The sequence below is a fragment of the Berghia stephanieae genome, chromosome 1, assembly GCF_034508935.2.
Source record: "Berghia stephanieae isolate SIO BIC M18660-M18661 chromosome 1, UCSD_Bste_1.3, whole genome shotgun sequence".
Classification (NCBI taxonomy): domain Eukaryota; kingdom Metazoa; phylum Mollusca; class Gastropoda; order Nudibranchia; family Aeolidiidae; genus Berghia; species Berghia stephanieae.
Genome location: NC_088360.1, coordinates 11,936,391 through 11,949,876, shown reverse-complemented (window position 1 = coordinate 11,949,876; position 13,486 = coordinate 11,936,391). Strand labels below are relative to the sequence as shown.

At 33.5% G+C, this 13,486-nt stretch overlaps 1 protein-coding gene across 1 annotated transcript in view; it reads left to right on the top strand.

Annotated features, from left to right (window-relative positions):
- Positions 1–13,486, top strand: part of LOC144968026 (coiled-coil domain-containing protein 178-like) — a 29,713-nt gene that overhangs the window by 7,162 nt on the left and 9,065 nt on the right. The window contains exons 7-15 of the mRNA XM_078905981.1: positions 386–536; positions 1,612–1,681; positions 3,522–3,664; positions 4,806–4,959; positions 7,139–7,234; positions 7,710–7,846; positions 8,281–8,464; positions 11,742–11,873; positions 12,498–12,590. Coding sequence (XP_078762107.1) covers positions 386–536; positions 1,612–1,681; positions 3,522–3,664; positions 4,806–4,959; positions 7,139–7,234; positions 7,710–7,846; positions 8,281–8,464; positions 11,742–11,873; positions 12,498–12,590 — 1,160 coding nt within the window. The remainder of the gene's footprint in view (positions 1–385; positions 537–1,611; positions 1,682–3,521; positions 3,665–4,805; positions 4,960–7,138; positions 7,235–7,709; positions 7,847–8,280; positions 8,465–11,741; positions 11,874–12,497; positions 12,591–13,486) is intronic.

The window sequence follows — 13,486 nt, the reverse complement described above, 5'->3', positions numbered from 1 at the left end:
TGGTGAACACAAATCTGTGTGAAGACGCTGATTTTTTTTCTTGAGCGTAGAGATTGTATTGTGGTTATTTTTATCGTTATTATTCGTTACTGATATTTCCATTGTTGTCACTATCATAATTATAACTATTATTATTATTATTATTATTATTATTATTATTATTATTATTATTATTATTATTATTATTATTATTATTATTATTATTGTTATTATTATTATTATTATTATTATTATTATTATTATTATTATTATTATTATTATTTTTATTATTATCAATATCATCATCATCATAACCACCACCATCATCATCATCATCATCATCATCATCATCATCATCATCATCATCATATTGTTGTTGTTATTATCTCTTTAACTGTCTTGACAGAGCATGAAGCTTGTATCGTGGATGTGAATGAACTACAGTGGCATGTGTCATACACCACTCGTAATGAAGCTAAGGCTCAAAATAGATTTGCTATTGCTGAGAGGCTCAATAACCAGCTGAAAGAAGAGATTGCCTTCGTGAAACAGCATGTGTAAGGATTTCTTGAAAAATATGAACCAGAATGTCCAGCACCTGTAACAGTCCATAATTATTATTTTTTAAATTTCAAAATATTTTTCCAAAGTTGATGCTTTGCGATAGCATGTTGATTTCATATTTGTCACTGCATTCCTCCTCTTCTTCAAATTTTTCAAATAAATTTACTGAATTAGTCAGAATGAATATCACTACCAATGTGCATATCAAAAGAAAAATTTTAATTGTAGTAGTTTCCTGGAAGCATGTAATGCATATTTAAAGTAGTGAACTTTACTTGCAAGCTTTATATAAACTAGCATGGAGGTTGTTCAATAGGCACAACATATTTGGGGAATAAAAATGGAAATGACAGTCAACATTAGATAGAGGAATATTAAAAGCTCGATACTTGACTGCCTGGTTTGTGTTTTTCTTGACGTGATTTGGTATTGATTTATTTGCATTTCTATAAGATTATTTCATCCATTGTACAAAAATGTTAATTCATCCCTGTTCCGTTTTCCATGAGGAAACCTAATTGCATCTGAATTGATTTGATGCAAAAAGACCTGGGGCCATGAATGCAAATCTGTGGTAATAGCAAAACGAAAGGAAACGTTGGGTGGTTAGGGGTCATCTTAAAAACCTGATGAAGGCATCTGTTTTACCACCAATGAATGACTTTAGTTATTATGGTGCGCATCCCAAAAGTCCAATAATATTGAATTTGAATTAATTGAATAATACGTATCACTCCAGATATCTATTTCTTACTACCCTTTTTCAGTTTCTTTTTTGACAAATTCATGCTGACAGACTTATAAGTTGATACTTTTAACTCCTCATATTGATACAAAAAAGAGATAAGAGTTAGTCATCTCTGTGTAAGATCCCCATTGATTCAACGTTCTTTTATAACAATATTAGCTGCCTGGTTCTGTTCCAAAGCAGCAATGTTAATATTTTTGATGTGAAAAAAACATTTTCATTTTAGAAAGTGGTATTTCTTCATGAAAATATACAACAATTTGTAAAGTTATCTCAGCATCTTTCCCTTATTTAGTTCTTTCTTCTATTTCAATAAAAAGCCCCCTTGTGCAAGAAAAGCTGGTTCTTGAAGTTGAGGCGATGGAGAAAATACGGAAAGCACAGGGAGAGGTAAGCTGACGAAGCGATAGAAATTATTAGAAACCCAACAATATAAGATTCTTGAACTCCTCCAGTGTTAGTGATTTTAAACAAGTTCCCAATGCTGCTACACAACCTGAAGAGCGAATTGGGAACATTAAAAAAAATTGAATGCAGGAGTTCATAACATAATATTTCTTATCAAAATGTTATCTTTTTTATACAATTGGCTCTTGAATTTAGACATTTGATCGAATTATCATTTTGTTGAGTATCTCTTTACGTCTCAAAATCTATTTTCAGTAAAACCGGATGCGTACCATGAAAAAAAATATTATTGAACTGCTACATTTTTCTTTACACAGGATAATAGTGATGCCAAGTAATATTTTTGATATTACATTTCAGTAAAATCAGTTTTTCCTCAAAACCAAAGGGGTATATTAATTGATGTTTAATAAGTGCGAGATGAAATACAAAAATATTCTAGGAAAAGATAATTTAAAATGATCATCTTGTCATGTTTTGGATCAAATTTAAGAATTAAAGATTTATATGCAGTGAAGGAACTCTCTCTCTCTCTCTCTCTCTCTCTCTCTCTCTCTCTCTCTCTCTCTCTCTCTCTCTCTCTCTCTCAATATCCATCTATATATTTATATATGTCTATCTATCTATCTATCTATCTATCTATCTATCTATCTATCTATCTATCTATCTATCTATCTATCTATCTATCTATCTATCTATCTATCTATCTATCTATCTATCTATCTATCTATCTAATCTATCTATCTATCTATCTATCTATCTGCGGGTGGTTGGATGGGAGCATCACCCTTGAATCATATACCTATGATGTTCGCATGGGTGTACGATCCGATAGTGATGTCGTTTCTTCTTCTCTTTACTAGCCTATCCTGCTTCTTTGGTTTGTGATTGTATTTTTGACAGGGGATATTTTTTTATCTGTAAATCTTCTGCCTGTTTGTTCTTGGTTATTTGTAATTTAGCTTATGATATTTTTAGGTTATGATTTTGATTTACATTTGTACTATTTTTGTTAGATTGCTTGTTTTTTTTGTTTCAGCGGTCTCTCATATAACCTCAATTGTGTGGGAAGAGACCTAAAGCAACAAACAAAAAAAAAAATATCTATCTATCTATCTATCTATCTATCTATCTATCTATCTATCTATCTATATCTATCTATCTAGTTTGCTCTCTTGCTGTCAATCACTCACTGATTTATACATTTTTATCTGATCTCACATTTGTACAGGTGTGTAATTTGGGGAAAACTCTATAAAGAAATTAAAGCAATTAATACACAGTGGAGCTGAACTCCGTGCCAGCTTTATTTGTACTAAATAGTTATTTCTTTCTTTTGCAAAGAGCGTTTATTATATGCACGATTCAGATTACGGCTAATTCCCCTTTTCATCTCTAGAAGACTTAAGGTACTTGTTTATATACTTATTTGCCATAAAGTGTTTTGTATTGTAAATCATATAGTAATTTGACTCTATGAATATACAATATAAATTTTAAATTTTGTTGAAAATGTTCACGAATATTTTTTTAAAAAGGAAAATGATTTTGATATCTGAACCAGACCATAAGGACTACGTTCATTATGGGGCAATGTCCGGAATCAACAACATACTATGGTAGTGTAGTCTGTTTTTTTTTTTCCATGTCGCCTTTACTTTTGCTAGATTAAAGAGATCCAGCTACTTGTTTTCTTTTTTGTGAACAGTTTGATGATGGAAAAGAAAGCTTCCTTGACTTTATTTCAGTTTGCCCATGTTAAGAAGCAATCGTACTTATTATAATACCACTTATAGTGTTCATGAATGACATCTATTTTCAGACCGACCAAGAACTTGTAACAACTAAACAAAGGCAAGCTAAGACCGAAATGAAATCTACAGAGGCCATAAACAAGGCTGAAACTGAAAGAGGACACATAAAGAAGGAATTGGATACAGTTAGAGATAATCTCTCTGTCATTAGGTAAAGAAGGAGTAATATTAATAGCAGCAATTGCAACAGTGGTAATAGTCCTTTTGAGCCATGTCTTTATTCCAGATTCTGTGGAAATTTTATTTTACTTTTATTTTCTTTCCAATACTTGAATGTAGTTGTAAGTTGTAAGTTCTCTTGTACACAGAAATAAAAAACGGGGGCGATACTGTCATACTACAGCAAGATCTAAATAAATTGCAGTGCTGGGAGGCAAGATGGAAAATGGAATTCCACCCCAAAAAGTGTCATGTCCTCAGGGCGACGATCAGAAAGAAAAACATAATCGACTCTATGAAATCCATAACGAAGTCCTACAATATGTGGAGAATGCAAAGTACCTCGGCCTGACCCTGGATAGTAATATGAAGTGGAAGAAACATATTGCCAACATAGCTACTAAGGCAAATAGAACCATGGCCTTCCTCAACAGAAAAATCCGCCACTGCCACCAATTTGTGAAAAAGAAATGCTATGAAGCATATGTCAGCATACTGGAATATAGCAGCTCAATGTGGAACCCACACACATCACAAGAAATCAATGAGCTAGAAAAAGTCCAACGTTGGACAGCCAGATTAGTCAGTGGAAACTATGTGCGGGATATGAGCGTAACTCAGCTCATGAACAATCTCCAATGGAAACCGCTACATGAAAGACGTTCCATCAACAACTCCTTGTATTCCACAAAGCACAAAAGGGAAAACTCAAAATTCCAACTTGCCACTTGAAATGGAACAACAACAAAACAAGAAACTCAGCATTTAATTTTGAAATCCCCGACTCAAGAACAAACCATCATCTTTACTCTTTCTTCCCCTCTACCATCCGACTTTGGAACTCCCTACCAACCACTTGTAAACAAAGCCTTTCGACTTCCCTCTAAAATCCCTGTTACTGAAAAGACGGCCATACAATCTTCAGCCTGAAGCTTTGGCCTTAATGGAAGAAGAGAAGAGATTTTTTTTTTTTAATCTCAATAAAGAAATTTTAAACTGCTTTGAATCTAACCAGCTTTTTATGTTACATATTGCTTTGTCCTTATTATATCCTTTTGTCAAAAATAATGTACGTCACGTCATGCTTTATTTATATGATGTTATATTACAATGAAGATCATTATTTCTTCTAGTGAGGAGTTGACAGAAGCTAAAATGACGTTCAGTGCGTTTGTCCACCAAGTGAATGACATCCATCATCAGTTGGGAAGTAATGAACAAGAATTGAAGGTCCTGAGGGTCAAAAATGAACATGCAAGGACGGCTGAGGAAATGCAAGCCACCAAGGTTTGAAAGTTTTGATAAATTTTGAACATTAAACTATTTACTGAGCATTACTGGTTGTACCAAAGGAAAGCCTAAAACATGTGGTATTCTTAATCAATTATCCTGCTAAAAAGATAAAAAATGTAAATTTATCTTTTTTAGCCCTCATCCCACATTGGGTATGGCCTACCATGAAACTTTTCCATCCTCTTTATCCTCTTCTGCCGTTGGCCAGTCTTCCCATCTCCTATGAGCGCGTCCCAGACCTCTCTAGCTCTACCAGATCGCTCCACCACATTGACCTTGATCTTCCTTTTTTTCTTCTTTCCGGATGGATTCCATTGCAGGGCTGTCCTTGTGATTTTGTCCTTAGGTTTCCTCGCCGTTTGTCCTATCCATCTCCAATGTAAATTTATACATCTTCATATTTTGCATCACGCTCATTGCATTCTGCAATGCTCCAAATATTTATCTTACCAACTGCAGAATGTCTACTTTATAAAGTACATATTTCTCTTGTTGGGCGTTCTTTTTTTTGCAAGCTCTTGCAACATCTTTCACTGTCTAATAACTTTAACCAAAAAAATGATTTTAAATCCTATTAGTTAATACCTTGTACTTTTTAAAAGATTGGCATTGTTTAATTTGTCACCTTATTAAAAGAAAAAGAAATAATATCAAGAATATCATTGTATATTGGTGCAAAAACAGATAAATGGTAACTTTCCCACATAAGGTCCATCCTCCTATAGGGCCCAGCCCCCTTTTTACCATAAAACCTCTGTAGTTACTGGAAAAGGTCAATGATAGCTGCTTCTCTTTGTACAATTGCGACAAAGCTATTGTTAAATTTTAACATTAAGTGCAATGGTTTAATGGTAAAACAGGGGTGGGCATTATCAGGACTTGAGCCATGTTTGGGTCGGGTAAATGAATAAATAATAAAATAAAATCATTCATTAACTCATTGACGACGCATAGGACAAATACTTCTGACAGGCTAAGTTACACTTGCAGACGTGTCAGACATTTATATTTCATTTATTTTGTTATCACCGGACCTAGATAATTGATATGAAGGGTAAACAAATATTGACCACTTGTTTTGTTTTTTTCATGTGTAATTTTTTCCCATCAAACAAGTCCAACTATTTTTTATCATTTCATTTACTCATTTCATGAACCTAAATTTGCTCAACTTCAGTATATAATGGCGTTCTCAAAGCAAATTTAGAATCTTATTGAAGGTAACAAAGAAGACAGGTGTGCTGTTACTCTTATGGATGAATATTGATGATAACAAAAAATGTTGCTCAAACAATAACTTTATTCTTATAGATTCTTATAGATAATTTTAGCATAATGATTATGTACTCACTAACTGATCTATTTCTACACCATTTTTATTTTCCAAACATCTGCAGTGAAATAATTGAGATTAGGATACTAAATATACTCTTAAATCAAGTATCAAATTTATTTTTATTCTATAAAGCCTACATATTATCTATATCTGTATATCTATATAATATTCACTATATTGCATGTAATAGATGCATTCTTATTTAATTTCTTTTGAGGTATTTATAGGTCATTCAATGCTGATTTCTGTGTATTTTTAATGTCAATCCTTTAATCCATCTCTTTTCTTTGCCACGTCTGTTGTACAATTTTCGAAAAGGATGAATAAAGTTTATTATTATTATTATTATTATTATTATTATTATTATTATTATTATTATCATTATTATTATTATTATTATTATTATTATTATTATTATTATTATTATTATTATTATTATTATTAATATGAATAATGTTATGTTTATAATTTACACCATAAAAAACTACTATTATAGAGCAAAGCTGAGACTTGCATCTTCTAAATGCACAAACAAAAACAAAAATAAAAAAAAATAAAAAAATAGCTTTAATTTATCTAAAGAGATTTTTTAAAATCACAGCTCTATGAAAGATGCCTATCACTGAGGTTTACACGGGTCCAAACTCTGCGTCTTCAATTTGATGTGCATTTGAAATAATTCAAATACAATCACTATATTTTGGTCTAGTCATAATTGTGTCAGCTGTTAAGCATTTTAAAACGTCTTTGATTTTATGTCAAAACTAAGAGTAAGTCAATGAGAAAATTTGACCAAACCATACCAAAAAACTGGATTTCCTTTTTTTTTTTTTTCAGGTTCGTGATTTGCAAGCCAAAATAACTGAGGCAGAATTCAACTTCAGACAACTTGAAAACCAAAATGATGAACTGGAACAAAAACTGAATATAAATGTAAGTGAAAACTGAAAATTATATTTTTATTAAAAAGGAAGAGAGGCGATTTTTTAAAATGTTTTCATTATAAAATGATTATCAGTCTTTTCTTGCACTACCGTTGCATTTGGCTTTTCGACATGTTCCTTTTTAATGATTCTATAACTTTAATGACATTGATGATGATGGTGATGAGGATGATGATGATGATGATTATGATGAGGTTGATGTCTTAATTAATTATAATATGGGAATAGCTTATGTTGCGATTTATGGCGACAGCGTTTTTACTTAAACTAGAAAAAAAATAACGCCACCTTCCATAGAATAAATATTTTTAAAACTAATTATATATCTTGATTTGAATTCGAGGTGTATTTTAAGATCCAAGTGTCAGAAAAACTATTTGACCCGAATTATGAAAAAGAATAAGTCATAAGCATTTTATTTTGGTTCATTGAGATGGCGATTTGTAACTTCTTTTGTGGTGCAGAAAAAACGCCACAGCCAGAAACTTCAAGACTTATCCAAACAATTCAAAGCTCTGGAGGGTAAACTGAGAGTCGTCAGTAGGAAGAACCAAGAACTAAGCGTGGAAATTGAGGATTGTGAGGAAAAAATAAAGACATGGTGAGAATTATCCAATACTTTTTCCCTTCATCAAAAAGCTAATTTTTTTTTTTAAGTGGTCACAAATCTAAATGCTTTGATCGTTGAAGTGAAGTGAATCATTTTGAATAGAGACATTAAAATTATATAAATAATTTGGTTATACGGTTTTTAAACCCAGAATTGAAGTGGAAAACTAGGATTGTGATTGTGAAAAAATAAACCATGAAATGATTAGATTTGATGAGCACCTCATTTCAGTTTACACCTCTTTCTTTAGAAATTACAGTCTGTCAACCATTTTAATATCTAAGTTGGTAAATAGTAAGAAATGTTTTCAAACGCAGAGGAAAAGCAAGAGGTCATTTTTTAATACTGATTTGCTTGCTTTTTTTTATCATTATTGTGTCTTATAAAAAGATGATTCATTTATGCATTTTTCTATTGTTTTTCAGCGAACGACAAAAGATTGCAGATGAAAAGAATATAAACAGGATAAACAGAGAGATAGAGAGGACAGCCTCGATGTTACACCACACAATGGAAGAACACCACCGAATTTCCACAATCAATCACCACATCCGTGATCAGCTACAGTCTGAAGAGGATAAGGCTTATAGGACAGAAGAAACACTCAAAGTTAGTCTTTTAATTAAATGGCATGCTATTTCAAATAGACATTGTTATATTACTTACTTTAGATGCCTTTCGCGTCTCGACCGAAAGATCGGGTCGCCTTGGCTGTTTCCAGTATTTCCTGTGTGAGGTGTCTCCAATATTGCCGGTCCTCTGCTAGGGTTCTCAGATTTTCAAGGTCCCCTGCCGTTATGAGACTAATGCTTTGTCCAAGTGTTGTGAGGTTTTTGTTTAGGATCACGGGGAGTGTTGTGATCGGTCTTCCTCTGAAAAGGTTCCCGTGTTTTTGGAAGTATCCCGACATGGCTTGGTTTGCTGGTATGTTTTTGTCCCTGCGTAGTATGTGACCGAAAAGTTGCCATCGTTGTTGTAAAATGTCAAGGGAGATTGGTCTTTCTTTTGTGATCTTATAGAGTGATTCATTTGAGATCTTTTTGGGGTATTTGATGTCCAGTACCCTTCTTAGCTGTGTGCGATGGAAGGCATCCAGATGTTCTTCTTCGGATTTTGTCAACGCCCAAGTGCCGCAGTTATACAGAAGTACCGGTTTTACAAGAGCATGGTACAGTTTCAGTTTGGTTTTTCTCTTTATTTTGTCACCTCTAATCCATACATTGGTGAGTTTACTGAGTGCGGCGTTTGATAGCTGTTTTCTTCTTTGTACATCCTCGGTGTCTCCAATTAGTGAGCCGACTTTCTTTGTTCTTTTCCATTCCTCTTTGTTCCTCGATATTGTTGTAAATTCGGTTTTATTGGCATTGACTTGGAGGTTATATTTCATGAGGGTATTTTGTATGATGTCTATATTTGCTGGTGTTGATCCAATAAAATCGACATCATCTGCATAGGTGATTTCTCTAGGGATTGCATTCTCAATATGAGTCGTTGGTTTTGGAATGACTTTTCGAACTTCTTTCAGAGCGTGTTCTAAGTATATTGTGAACAGAATCGGGCTCAGACTATCTCCTTGGGGGGTCCCGATGTTACTTTCGAACTGCGTCTGTTTTGTGGCCCCGTATATCCTTGGTTGTATCTTTGTGTTGCTGAGGAGAAATCGGATTATTCGGAGCTCGTCTTCGTCTACTATTTCTGTTAATATCTCCAAAAGTTTTCCTCTGTCGATCGTATCAAAGGCTGCGGACATATCGATTCCGGTTATTGTTATGGATATGTTTTCTTTGAGTGCCTTTGCTGCCAATCATTTATGTGTTCATACAACGTCCGATGTGCTTCGGTCTTGGCAAAACCCGCTTTGGCTATGTGATAGATAATTTTCTATTTTCGGTCTAATTCTGTTGAGGACAATAGTTGACAGTGTTTTTCTTATGGTATTCAGTAATGTTATTGGGCGCAGGTTGTTTACGGGTCCTTTCGTTTTTCCTGGTTTTTGTATTGTAATTAGGACACCGCTGTTTATGTCCCAGTCTTTGTGTGTTGAGAATGTTTTGTTCATTATGTTTGCAATGCTCAGATCCAGGGAGAGGGTACCGCATTTCAGCAATTCAGCGGGAATTTCATCTTCGCCTGGGGATCTGTTATTGTTTAGGCACTTTATGCTATTTCTAACTTCAGTTGTTGTGATGCGGTTGTTTAGGTCTCTAGGGTTTCCTGAGAAGGGCGATATTTGTGAGACTTGTTTGTGAAATTTCTGCTGGAAGTGGTCGGTTACAATGTCAAGGATATCGTTGGGATTTGTTGTCTGTTTGCCAAATTTATCCTGTAGCTTTGGGTTCTCGAATGGTTTTCGGTTCAGAGATTTCGTCGCTTTGAACATAGACGATGCGTTATTTTTGGACTTTTCTATGTCTTCCACTTTTTTGTCTAATTCCTCGTTTCTGTGTTTTATTGTAAGTGATCGAATTGAATGCAGTATTTTGTTTCGTTCCGTTTTCAGGTTTATTATTTCTTCCGAGTCTTTCGTGTTTTGTATCCTGATCCTAAGTTCTTTTTGTTGCCGCGATAGATCGTTAATAGCGATGTTAGGCGTTCGATTTGGTTTGTTCTTAGTTGTATTAATAGAGCCTGCACTTTCTTCCCCCGCATATTTCATTGCCGCTTGCGTCTCTTTCCATTCATTGTTTGGATTACTGTTTTGCTTTATTTTCCATAGACTTGAGTTAAGTTCATATTGGTAATGAATGCGACATTCTCGCTCATTTACTATTTTTGCCGTGTATATTTTGACTGCCGTTTTACCTTTCTGTCTTCGTTGTCTGTACACATTTATGTTGAAATTCGTTTTTACAAGTTTGTGATCGGATGTTAGCAGTGTACCACCGTATGATCGCGAGTTGGTTGAGTAGTGTTTATGGCAGTGTCGACATATGATATAGTCTATTTGGTTGTGTATTGTTATCATTTTGTCTTGGGTTTGGTCTTTCCTTTGTCCTACCCATGTTGTCTGGTGTCTTGATGGGTGATTGAAAGCACTGTTTGTTATGAAAAGTTTGCTCTGTTCACAGAACTGGACTAATTTTTCTCCGTTATCGTTACGTTTTCCTTTTGAGTATGATCCTAAACATAGTGTGTCACTGTTGTTATATTGAGTGTAGTATTAATGAGTTTACATCACATATATTTGGAACGATGACGTGAGATGTTTTTTGTTTGTTTATAAGCAAAATTTAAGGTCCTGAAGCTGTAAGAACAATTCCTAACACTCTTTCATTTCTAATATCAAGAATTATTGAACCGACGTATTAGGTAAAATTGTATTTAGTAGTTTTATTCCCACTGATAATAAAAATGTATTTGTTACTTCATAAAGGTCTTTTAACAACAACAACAAAAAAGGAAAGGCTGTTTGTGGCCCACTAGCGGTCTGATGTTATGTTGCAATGAATCAATGTAAATAATTGAGCTAACAAGTTAAAGTAATCCAAATCAATAATTAATTCAAATTCTTTTAGATTAAAGACACTCTATCCACTCTTTTCATTAAAATTATATAAGTTTATCTCAAATTGTATAATTCTAGATTTGAATTCATTTTTCAGCGTCAGTTTTGCCGACATAGTAGCGGATTGAGAGAATATGTCACATTTCAGATAATGGTTTCCTGATTTTGCAAAGATGATATGATTATATTGGCCAATTTCTAAGAAAAAAAACAACTATGTTATTCAATATGACTCAGACGGATCAAACTTCCATCAGTGAAAAAAATGCTTGCAGTTTAGAGATATAAAGACTCGGCGACAGACCAGTGGCCTAATCAAGCGACGTCGATACCATCTATTCTATTCTATAAGAAGTTTAAACTATTTTGTTCTATTAATAGCAAACAGCTGAAACTCTTCGAAGACAAGTAAAAGATGAGATCCATACCAGGACAGTATTACAAGCTCGTATTAACTCTGATGCTGCTGAAATTGAAAAGGTCAAGAGTGAGTCTGCAAAGAAGAAAGGAAAGGTAGAGTATTCACCACGGTTACGTAATGATAGTCCTTTAATAGCTGGCTTAAGATGGAACTCATTTCCAGTTTTTATATTTCAAATATAATTACCTAGTTTTTAAATAAATTTATGCCACAAGTTGTGAAATGGAATAATAAATCTTTAAGTTTAAACAATTGTTTATCAATACCTTTTGTGAGCTTTATGCTGCTATGTTCATGACTTGAATTGACCTCAAGACTAAGTGTGAACGCCTGCCACACAGTGACACTTTTACAAACATTTTCCCCAATCTGAGACAGATGTAAAATACTCTTTGTGTTAAACAACACTGTCTATGTTCATGAAATCATTTAACTCGCTTTATCTTATTGATTATATGCATTCAAAGAGGAGAAATGAATATTTTAATGATCTTAGAGCCTAATGATGATTTATGGAGATAAACTTCATATGAATTTGAATGTAATATTTGTTTAGAGAATGGGTTAAATGAGATATCTTTGATAGCGCATTGGAGACAGTTAGATTTGCAAAACTTAATCATATTATATTATAGTCACTTGAATATGATTTTCTTATAATCTTGGCAAGCGTTATTTTATTTTTGATTAATTGGTAATTTTCTATCATTTACCAGGCTAAGAGTGTTGCTGATGATGTTGAAGCTGCTGTGATTACTGTTACAGAAAAAGTGGAAAAACTAAGAGTACTTAAGGAGAAGAATGAAAAGGTATTTGTGTGCTTAAGAAATAAAGAAATATTAAAACAACTATCGCTGATTTAATGTTCTATGAATTTTATTATCAGGTTTAAATCTTGCAGTTCCATCTGTACTTACTCTTAAACTTAAATAATGAACATTATTTATAGTTCACGAATGTTTATCATGAGTTGGGGTTTATATTTTTTATTTTTTGTTATTTTTTCCTTTAAAAATATTTTTTCAAGCTTATGAGGGAATTTTTTCTATGAATACTAAGAACCACTGTCATCATCATCATCATTGTCTTTTTCACCCTGGGTCAGGGTATAGGCCACAGACAAACAGTTTCCATACTTCTCTATCCTGAGCTAACTTTTTTTTTATCTCATTTCATGTCTTATCACTTCTCTGTATATCACAATTCAAAGCTGCTTGTTTGATGTCATCGGGTCAGCAGATTCCTTTCGGCTTTGTCTGTTGTCCTTCATAAATTCTATCATCGCAGAAACTCTTCAGTCAATCAAGCTAAAAAAAGGATTTGATTTGTCTGCCTGTGTTTCTGTAACAATTTGAGTTTTACTGAAGGGCGTTAACCCTTCCACAACCCCCAACCTGTTGGACCAGGTGACTCAAAAAGCGGGAAGTGTCATGCGAACCAGCCATATACTGAGAGCAAACTGAAGACAATATTTTTTTCTGTGAGCTCCTTTATGTCTAATGAAAAAAATGATGTCTTTTATGAGTTAACGCAACTTTCTGACTGACGTCTGTAAGTTCACAAGACTGAAAGAGATGATGATGATGATCATCTAATCATTTTTAATGTTTTCAATGGAACTGACCCATCATTTATAAAAGAATTCATTACCCATACAAGGTAACACGAGTGCTTAGATTGCAGGCTCTTGAATTGCTAACAACAC